Source organism: Aethalodelphis obliquidens, unplaced genomic scaffold (assembly GCF_003676395.1).
Source record: "Aethalodelphis obliquidens isolate GAN/ISIS:26980383/991018 unplaced genomic scaffold, ASM367639v1 scaffold686, whole genome shotgun sequence".
NCBI classification, from domain to species: domain Eukaryota; kingdom Metazoa; phylum Chordata; class Mammalia; order Artiodactyla; family Delphinidae; genus Aethalodelphis; species Aethalodelphis obliquidens.
The window spans coordinates 437-11,952 of record NW_020838597.1 but is presented as its reverse complement, the minus strand read 5'-3'; the positions used below and the strand labels follow the sequence as shown (position 1 = coordinate 11,952).

At 37.0% G+C, this 11,516-nt stretch overlaps 1 protein-coding gene across 1 annotated transcript; it reads right to left on the bottom strand.

The window, feature by feature from the left end:
* Positions 1–4,384: 4,384 nt before the first annotated feature.
* LOC113616868 (ATP-binding cassette sub-family A member 12-like) lies at positions 4,385–9,469 on the bottom strand (the record flags this gene model as incomplete). Its single annotated transcript, XM_027100244.1, has 3 exons — positions 4,385–5,566; positions 6,874–7,011; positions 9,335–9,469. Coding segments are annotated over 3 exons (375 nt in total), but the record flags the coding sequence as incomplete, so codon positions are not given.
* Positions 9,470–11,516: the final 2,047 nt, after the last annotated feature.

Genomic DNA, 11,516 nt, shown 5'->3' with positions numbered 1-11,516 from the left:
TACAAAGCTACAGTAATCAAGACAATATGGCACTGGCACAAAAACAGCAACATAGATCAATGGAACAAGATAGAAAAGCCCAGAGATAAACCCACGCACGTATGGTCAACTAATCTATGACAAAGGAGGCAAGGATATACAATGGAGAAAAGACAGTCTCTTCAATAAGTGGTGCTGGGAAAACTGGACAGCTACATGTAAAAGAATGAAATTAGAACACTCCCTAACACCATACAAAAATAAATGCAAAATGAATTCAAGCCTAAATGTAAGATCGGACACTATAAAACTCTTAGAGGAAAACATAGGAAGAACACTCTTTAACATAAATCACAGCAAGATCTTTTTTGATCCACCTCCTAGAGTAATGGAAATAAAAACAAAAATAAACAAATGGGACCTAATGAAACTTCAAAGCTTTTGCACAGCAAAGGAAACCATAAACAAGACGAAAAGACAACCCTCAGAATGAGAGAAAATATTTGCAAACGAATCAACGGACAAAGGATTAATCTCCAAAATATATAAACAGCTCATGCATCTCAGTATTATAAAAAACAAACAACTGTATCCAAAAATGGGCAGAAGACCTAAGTAGACATTTCTCCAAAGGAGACATCAGATGGCCAAGAAGCACATGAAAAGCTGCTCAGCATCACTAATTATTAGAGAAATGCAAATCAAAACTACAGTGAGGTATCACCTCACACCAGTTAGAATGGGCATCATCAGAAAATCTACAAACAACAAATGCTGGAGAGGGTGTGGAGAAAAGGAAACCCTCTTGCACTGTTGGTGGGAATGTAAATTGATACAGCCACTATGGAGGACAGTATGGAGGTTCCTTAAAAAACTAAAAATAGAATTACCATATGATCCAGAAATCCCACTACTGGGCATATACCCAGAGAAAACCATAATTCAAAAAGACACATGCACCCCAATGTTCATTGCAGCACTGTTTACAATAGCCAGGTCATGGAAGCAACCTAAATTCCCATTGACAGATGAATGCATAAAGAAGATGTGGTACATATATACAATGGAATATTACTCAGCCATAAAACGGAACAAAATTGGGTCATTTGTTGAGATTTGGATGGACCTAGAGACTGTCATACAGAGTGAAGTAAGTCAGAAAGAGAAAAACAAATATCGTATATTAACGCATGTATGTGGAACCTAGAAAAATGGTACAGATGAACTGGTTTGTGGGGCAGAAATTTAGACACAGATGTAGAGAACAAACGTATGGACACCAAGGGGGGAAAGCCGCAGGGGTGGGGGTGGTGGTCTGATGAACTGGGCGATTGGGATTGACATGTATACACTGATGTGTGTAAAACTGATGACTAATAAGAACCTGCTATATAAAAAAATAAATAAAATAAAATTCAAAAATAAAAATAAAACAAAGAAACAGAAAAGATTAATTCAAGGATGATTGACTAATTTTACTGGAGTCATGTGTCAATCTCTAAAGTAATCAAAGTGGTCGCGAGAAATTAGGTACTCTGGTCATCCTGGGTCATCTGCCCACCCTAACTGCTTAGCATCTGTGCTTTATGCAGAAACAACATTTCAATGTAAAATGTCTGGTTATCTGAACATTTTTCCCTAGCAGTTAACATTAAATTATAATAGCTAGTCTTCTAAAGCTAAAACAAACATAACTGCAAAAAATTTAGAGCAAAATTATGAAAATATTTCTACATTGAAACAGACGTTTTGGTGTCTCAATGATTTATTGAGCAAGAATAGTTGGTACTCTGCTGGGTATGGCAGATACAACGATGAAGGAATAACAGGTCACTACTCTTGATCAACTTAGAGTGTAATGGGAAGAGAAAGATGGTATAGAGATGATTATAATCCAGCAGGGAAACACTGCTGCAGAGGCCTGCACGGAATGCTTTTGTAACGAGGATAGAACAATGAACTCTGCCTGAGGCTTTCTGGGAAGATTTCCTTAAAGAAAACGTGAAGAAGAAGAGGAGTTTCTACATAAAAGCTGAGTGGGAACAGGGAGAAGGTCTTTCAAGAGAAAGGAGTGGCACAAGAGCAAAGTGGCACAAGGGTGCGAAAAGATCTGTCATAATAGGAAATAGCAAGCAATTCATTGAAGTTGGGCGTAGAGTACATGAGGAAGAGAGGTGGACGTGGTGGGGTGTATTATGAAATATTGATTCTTTGAGGGTCAGTTAAGGAGTCTGCATTTCGTTCTACAGATTATGGAAAACCGGTCTGGGTTGATAAGTAAGGGAGGGATAAGATTAAGTGTCACAAATGATGCCAAAGGAAATAATATCATTCCCTTTTAGCTTGCTGTTATTATACTTAAAATCTTATGTTGATAATTGTACTTTAACGAAGCAAGCAGGCTCCCAGGCTCCTGTCGAGGTAAGAGCATGCAAGCCTGCTGCATCACCCTCACCCTCACCCAGGAGGGCATTTGCTGTTGTCTAGGGAATTATCATCTCTGAGGAGAAGAATGAATCATTCGGGCAGAGAGCATATTTGGAGAAGGTAGTTGTACATATCATTTTTCCAAGTGTTTTAATATTATGAAAATCAGGTTTTATACGTAAGGTGAAGATTGCCACAATCCTCAGAGGTAATTTAGGTAACTCATACGAAAAAGCAGAATCTGTACGCGTTATCCAGAGTGGAGGCAGTCCTCCAAGAACTGGGAATTCTCAAAACATTTTCTCTACTGCAGAGAAGCCCCAAGGGATGTGGGTTCAAATAGTTTTTTATGTACGTTCCTTACTTATATGTAAAAATGCACTGTAAAACTCATACAGTACATCCTCACAGACAAAAAGACAAAGAAGAAATAAATGTGCAGGAATGTACAGAAGCAAAGCATTAGAATTCCATTCCCAAAGAAGGTACCCAAATCCTCCTATTCCAGTGGATACACTGTAATATCTGTATTATGGAACAAAGCGTCATCTTTCCTTTTTCTTCTCCATGAATAAACTACCTCATGGGAAACTTCACTGAATTTCATAGATTTAAACAGAATAAAGATGCCTGGTTTCCATACCAACCATGCCTGCTTCTCTTTTGTTTCTCATTCATTTATTTATTCATCTATTTAACCAACAAATCTTTATTGAGTACCACAAATATTTATCGTGTGTGTAGGTACTGATGGGAAAACTAGGAAGATCAAAGTAGGTCTCCTATCCTCATAGAGCTTCATGTCTAGTGAGGGAGAGAAATACTAAATAAACACTCAAAAGTGCCATCCATGTCATCCAGAGGCCAGCTTGGACTTCCCTGCCTACTGAGAGGTAGATGAGATTGGCTGGAACCTCCCAGATCCACATCCTGGGGGGTCAGAAGCTCCGCTCAGCACATATCCGGACCCCTCCGACTCATGGTCTCGCCTCCCGCCAGGCTTCTCCTGCTCTGGGGTGAAGCAGGCATTGTTCTGTGCCTCTTTCAAAGAAGACAACTCATCCTTTCCTCAATTTCCACTAGACACTCATTCACATAAAGCATTAGTAAGTATGACTGACTTTAACCAAGATTTAGGGGTAGGAGGACAGTCCACAGCATGGCTGCACAGCAAACGAATGTGAAAACATTTGGAAATTCATGGTTTTAAAAGTCCATTCAACCACTCAGTTTCTCAATACTCAGTTTCTCTTCAATACTCAGCCTTCTACCATCTCACTGGTTCCTCCTTTCTCCATTTCCTTTCTCTCCTCCCCCTGTGTTTCTCTTCCTACAACTGCTCAGAAGCAAGCAACCAACCACCACAATAACAAACACAATGAACAATAAACAAATCCCTCTATTCTCTCATGGAGCCTGACCATTTTTTTGCTTGTTTGGACCGCTGAAGACACTCATCCTCTCAGAATTACACTGTCTACTCCAAAAAGCTTATCTATGTATTATATTCAACAAGGATATTTTCTATCTTAAGAGAAATTTTGTTGCCATCTGTTAAGATATATATCATTAATCTAGATATATTACAAATTAGGATGTGTGCTCTCACAGAAAATTAGGAAGTACAATAGAGTACAGTTTTAGGACTGGGGGATTGGATTTAAACTGAAGAATTAGGGAAGGAAAGCTTCTTTGAGAAAGAAAAACATTTCTGAAGACTTAGCTAGGCGAAGGGCATTTCACACAGGGAGACGTATGAAAATACATGCAGAGGTGTGGAGGGAGGAAGGAGTTTGGTGCACTGGCAAAACCAAAAAGAGGCCAGCATGGCTAGTAGACCCTAAAGAGGAAGAGGAGAAAGAAAGTGGTGAAGGTGCAGAAGTAAGCAGGGGCCAGGTCCCATGGGAGCTTGTCATCCATGTGACTCCAAGTTTTAAATTCCTGGCTCTTCCCTAACAAATGAAATGACTTCATGAACTGTTTTTACTAAATGTTGATTTTATTGATTTTCAAAACAGATGTGCCAAAGCAAACTCATATAGACACATAGACACACACACACACACACACATGTTATGTAAAGCACCTCCCCCAAGGGCCATATAATTTGGCATTATTATGAAGTCTACTCTATAGCCATATATATGATTCTGGGTCAGCCGGGTAATTAGCTGAAAATTATCTTCATATTCATTTTCCTTCCACAGGAATGTTTCCTTCAGAGAGACCCAGAATATGAACCTTTCTTTAACAGCTTTAAAAAATGTTGTCTGCCAGCAGCGCATGAATTCTCTATCATCATTCAGGATTTGTATCTGCCCAGCTGACACACCTATTTCCGCCAAAAAGCAAGTAGCTTCTTGCTCTGCTCTGTGCCTTACTATTGGCAAGGCACTGCAGGAATCGATTTAAGCTCTATTTACCACCAGGGTAAACTGCCCTTCTATAGCATTCTTGTAGAAAGGCATTTCGGGGGGGTCAGTATGTCCCCATGTATTTACAGGTACTGAAGATGACATACACAAACACTCTAGACATTGTGCCCACTCATTACTGCCAATGTTAATCTGGCCCTTGGCACTCTACACATCACAATAGATTCATGTATTCATGATGATGTTCATTCTATTATTTTCTGAAAATAAATTATTTTGTTTGCTCTCCCAATTCTACCTACCCCAAACTACCTTACTTTTCTTCTCCACTCTTTCCTTTCAACTGCTAATAGCCATGCTTTTAAGCTGTCTTTTTATTGAAAGTAATAAATTAAGGCATTCATCTTCAGAGGTTTCACCTTTGCATAAGAGTCAGCAGCTTACACACTAGCATGCTCACAGTGCTGAGTAGACAGAAATTCATTTCAGTAGTAAAAACATTCACTGACCTTAGAAAGAAAACTTTCCATTTATAGTTACTGGCTAGTCTTGCACAATTGTAACTTTCCAATACAGAATAATACTTTAAAATTAAGATATTTTGAGGAATTTGTATCTTCTGCGGCTCCTCAAAATGAAGCCATTGGCATTTGTTGAGACTGAGTTTGCTGGAGGTACTAAGACTACAGCTGGTCATCTTGTGAGTCAGTGCTTACGGTGGAAACTTGGCTACTGGTATCGGCAGTTTCATAGCACTTTTGGTCTTTGGCAAAGTTGATGAAAACCTGATTTTTCAAGGGAAATAAAGCCATTAGTACTTGGTAAACCAAAGGAAGAAATAAGGTGTGTGTGTATGCACAATGGGAGAGCTAATAAGAAGAAAACTAGATGTCATAGGGGCACACCCAAACACAGAAACAAACTCTCACTAGGAGTCCTTCCTTTAGGTATTGAAATTTATCTGGGGTTTGAAAATAATATCTATATCTACAACTATAAATACATTTATAATCATAATATAAATCTAAAGCTATAATTAAATATCTATAGCCACATATTTGTATCTATTTGATCTGTATCAGTATCTTTCAAGTATCTTTTAACAAGGAGCCCAAACCAAGCCCTTGTCAAATGTTTGTATGATGATGTTGAGAGAAATTTCACTAGTTTCAAGAGGTTCGCTAGTTTCAACAGTTAATGCACTAAAATAAAATTTGTATACAAAGCTCACATTAACATTATGTTCAGTAAGCTTATTATTTAACAGGCAGAACTTTATGACTTTGTTTAAAATTCTATTAGTCATAGATTCATCCAGAAAATATTGAGAGTCTACTTTGTGCCAGACATGATACTGGTAATTGGTTACAAGTCAAAGGATAAATCTTCTGTGTTGGTAAGGCCATAATTGCTTAACTTCCCACAAAAAATTGTCCATGAGATGCAGCATGATTCAGAGGCCTCTGTAGCCTCACTTTCAGACCCATTCCAGTGATAGGTCCAATCAAATGTTCTATATATCAGGTTGGTTGAACTGTATAAAACTAAAACAGTGCAAAGGTGATGAAGGATGTTCCATGATGCCTCGAGTTATCGAATATAAATGTAATTAAGACAGATGATGTGAATGAAACAAAAGAATCCTGCATTTACCACTTTGGTTGCCTGAATCTAGCAGATCTAAAGCTTTGGCACCAAATTCTCACTAGATAACTCCATCCTCCCCTAATCTAGGAAGCCAATCAATAGAAATGTTATTTAAGAAACCTACCAAGGAAAAAGTAAGGAAAGTGTTAACAGCTATTTGTTTTATAGATGAAAATAACTGTTGCTTTACATATACAGATAACTGATAGGTACAGATGTCTTATAGAAGGAAAAAAATATTTTCTCCATTAAAAATAGTTAACTCTTTTCATATTTTTTCCTAACATCCTCAAATGCACTTAGAAATAAATTAAGCTAACTTTTTCAGGTGCAAGTTTAGATACTGCTTCAATCAAAAACAAATTCAATGTCATTAAAAAGCAATAATCAGAATGTATAATAATTTATGTGACATTGTGCACATGGATCATGGTATCCAGCTTACCTCTTCCAGAGTAGTCTGACTCACTAAGAAATTTGTGATATTTAAAGCAGTCTTGTTGGTTTCCAGCAGATCAAAAATGTTTGCTACTCCTCCTGCGGTGACCGGCACATGATACTCTAGCATGCTGAGGTGCTGATCCTGTGGGAACCAAAGGGAAAAAATGTATTTCTCAATGTCAGGTAATATTGACTTGACTAGACATAACTTGACCAAGAGCTAAGAAACGTACTGAAATTCATTCCTCTGAAAATGATGTTACATTGTAAATAATGGGTATGTTTTGAGATTAACAGCTTTCAAAGATGAGATAAAAAGTTTTATGAATGTCCAAGAGAAAACAAATTAAAAAGCTAATGAAAATTCCAAAATATTCTACATTCACGTGCACTTATAAAGACATTATAGTCTTGCCTAGGAGAAAATATTGTGGAATGGTATTGCCTATGTCAGATTACGCTTAGCTCACATAAGCGTTTTCAGAGATAACTTTTAGAAATTTCATTTTTTTTCAAATGTTAAAATTGTTCTAAAAGGCTAAGGATTAGCTGTTCAATTTATATTGGCTATAGTTGCCAGATTTCAAAAGCATTGTCTATGAGAAACCTCATTCAAATAATGCTACATTCTTTCTTAACTCACTCTAAAATACTTTTCAGTTTATTTAGTCTGTAGTATCACCATCAATTTAGTAATCTATTCTTATTTCCTTGGAGTATCTTCAACATTTTGCTTTTCTGCATATTTCATCAATTATCATATCTTATTTATTTTTCCTCTAAAATAACTCTCAAATGTAACCTTTCCTCTCTATCTGCACCATCAATTTTACTAACTTGCTGCTCATCACTCCACATCTGAGTTATTGCAACAGCCTCTTCAGAAGCTTAGAAACCATATACACTCATATGTTCTGGCAGAAAGTAGCTAGGATAATCTTTCCTAAACACTAGTTTGGTCAGGATGTTTTTTTTACTCCATAAACAATCCCTGTAACCTATATTGATCAGATCAAGATTGTATATTGCAGCCTGGTATTCCAGACCTGCGTTACTGGAAACCCCTCTTCTCACTCCTTTGCTCGCTGTCTAGCCCCTCTCATTGATTTGTGTTTACATCATACCTGTCAGTGCAATCAGGCTATCTTATCGATACTTATTTTTACTCCCAAATTGTTGTTTGGTTATTTCCCTTTTAGAGATCTAGAAACCATCACATACTTGTAGAGAATGGTCTGCTTAGGAAGTAATCAAACTTTTATCATCACTGCACTTGTCTTGTATAGCGCTAGTCCCCTGAAGAACAGACCAGGGCAAATGTAATCTCATCACTCAGTGAATAAACACAGATTTCAACCCAGAAGTTCACTGAAAGAAGAAGTACTATGACCAACGTGGTTTGTGCAAAAAAAAAAAAAAAAGAAAAAAAAAGTGTCCTTTAATTTTTAAATTTGATTTTAATTTAGATGATAGAAAATGGACTTTGATAAGAATCAGAGGTTGAGGCAAAGGTATTTTGTAGAGATAAAAGAATTGTTTTTAAAAAGGGACTCTATTTTGCTCTCCAAAATCACTTCACGTTAATATGGTGCCTGACAGTTTATGAAGCATCTTTGTGGACATTTTATCATTTAGTTCTCACACCAGTCTTGTGAAGTAGATATCAACAGTATTTGTAAAATAGGAATACGAGGCTCAGAGACTTTAAATGTCTTGCTGGAAATCACATAGGCAGAGCTGGACCTCAGCCCAAGTCTTCCAATTTCTGTTCATCATTCCACACCTGACTTCCGTTTAAAAACAATCACTTGCTATAATCATCTTATATCAATTACCTGCACATCAAAGATGTTACAATGATAATTTTTTTGTCAAGTGCATTTAAATATGTACTATGTGAGATTTATATGTATATATCTGTGTGTGTCCATCCTGTTGATATGTATATGTAAGATGAAATTAATTGAGCAATGTTTCAAGTAGTGTGTGATTTAAGAACTTGATTTCCAAGCAATTCTGCTCAAAACTTTGTGGGCTTATCTTTCAAGTGAGGAAAGCAAAGGAGATAATCTCTTCTAGCTGCGACATTCTGGAAATTTGTAATTTTTTTTTTCTTAGAAGAAATGCCCTTGGTCATATGTATCTGTCATTCCTCAATTCCCTAACATATGTAACTAATAATCTAGTTAAGCATACAACCTGAAAAGTAATACAATACGGTCATAAAGCCTTTGTGAGGAAGAAATAAAGGTATGTAAAAGGACTATGTTACTCTTAAGTAGCTACAAAAATATATAACTAATTTGAAGATTTTATCTGTTAATACTAAGTGTGCTTCAGAGTATCTTAAGCATCTTGAACTAATAAATATACATTGATGAATAACAAGGCTATGGTCAGCTTGAAAATGACAAACATCCACTACAATATTAGATTATAGCTATCAAAACCAGTCAATCTCTTACTTTTAAGTATGTTTTTGGAAAGTGAAGTTGCATGAACCTTGTGAGGGGCTCCATGCTCACTTTGACATTCTTCACGTGAACCTTGACGGTAAATCCTCGTCCAAACCTAGAAAGAAGTGCAAAATACAGTATGAGTTATGTTTTGCTGAAATAGCTCCTTTGGAATTCTAGATAGTGAAACAGGACCCAAGCTGACCATGATAGCCCCTTTTCCTATATAAAGACTATCATTTTGCTATAAAAGTTCAGGGCCTGTTGCAAACTGGAAATAGTACACTGCTATTACTTTTTATTTATTTCTACCACTATACAAAGTCAGATCCTTTGGACAAAAGTTGCATTAGAAAGAAAATACAAAATCCTGGCTTTCTTTGGCATCCATGAATTGGTAATTGATGTAAATTCCTGGAGCTACATACTTTCTAATTTAAAGCAAAGAGAATCTTTAAAGGCAAGTTATTGGAGATTTGATGTCAATAGTAAAGATTAAAATCACTGGGGTTTTAAAAATAAATAATAAATCAATATACTAGCTAACAGTTTGCACCAAAAATAGAGTTTGTAAACAAGTCACAACAGACTCTCTGGGAACAATATACAAGGCCTTTTTCATCCTTTTTTCTTATCTTGGTTAATATTGTCTTATAAGAAAGCCAAGCTGTTGTACAGACAAAGGTATAAAGTAATGTCATGATGTTGGAAGATTAACATGGACATGTATAAATGCATATGCACTATGATAAACATAAAAATATTAATTTAATTTTAATTTGATAGTATGATATTTATGCACATCTCCCCAATGTATTTTTGGTGAAAAGGTTTTGAATGTAGTAAAAATGTTAAATAGCTTGCTGAAAGCCTGTTCAAATGGCAAATGAACATTCTAGATAAAAATCGATGCCTTCATGTACTTGTCAAGGTCTAATTTGTTACCAAGATAACGTTTTTGTGTGTGTGTGGTGGTGGGGGGCTTCTCATTGCGGTGGCTTCTCTTGTTGCGGAGCTCGGGCTCTAGGAGCACAGGCTTCAGTATTTGTGGCTCACTGGCTCCAGAGCACAGGCTCAGTAGTTGTGACGCACAGGCTTAGTTGCTCCGCGGCATGTGGGATCTTCCCGGACCAGGGCTCGAACCCGTGTCCCCTGCATTGGCAGGCAGATTCTTAACCACTGCGCCACCAGGGAAGTCCTGTCATTTACTTTTTTTCTTTGAATTTTTGAATTATATTTTATTTATTTTTGTATACAGCAGATTTTTATTAGTCATCAATTTTATACACATCAGTGTATACATGTCAATCCCAATCGCCCAATTCAGCACACCACCATCCCTGCCCCCATGCGGCTTTCCCCGCTTGGTGTCCATACATTTGTTCTCTACATCTGTGTCTCAACTTTTGCCCTGCAAACTGGTTCATCTGTACCATTTTTCTAGGTTCCACATACATGCGTTAATATACGATATTTGTTTTTCTCTTTCTGACTTACTTCACTCTGTATGACAGTCTCTAGGTCCATCCAAATCTCAACAAATGACCCAATTTTGTTCCGTTTTATGGCTGAGTAATATTCCATTGTATATATGTACCACATCTTCTTTATGCGTTCGTCTGTCAATGGGCATTTAGGTTGCTTCCGTGACCTGGCTATTGTAAATAGTGCTGCAATGAACACTGGGGTGCCATGTCTTTTTGAATTATGGTTTTCTCTGGGTATATGCCCAGTAGTGGGATTGCTGGATCATATGGTAAGTCTATTTTTAGTTTTCTAAGGAACCTCCACACTGTTCTCCATAGAGGCTGTATCAATTTACATTCCCACCAATAGAGCAAGAGGGTTCCCTTTTCTCCACACCCTCTCCAGCATTTGTTGTTTGTAGATTTTCTGATGATGCCCATTCTAACTGGTGTGAGGTGATACCTCACTGTAGTTTTGCTTTGCATTTCTCTAATAATTAGTGACGCTGAGCAGCTTTTCACGTGCTTCTTGGCCATCTGTATGTCTTCTTTGGAGAAATGTCTATTTAGGTTTTCTGCCCAGTTTTGGATTGGGTTGTTTGTTTCTTTAATATTGAGCTGCATGAGCTGTTTATATACTTTGGAGATTAATCCTTTGTCCGTTGATTCGTTTGCAAATATTTTCTCCCATTCTGGGGGTTGTCTTTTTGTCTTGTTTATGGTTT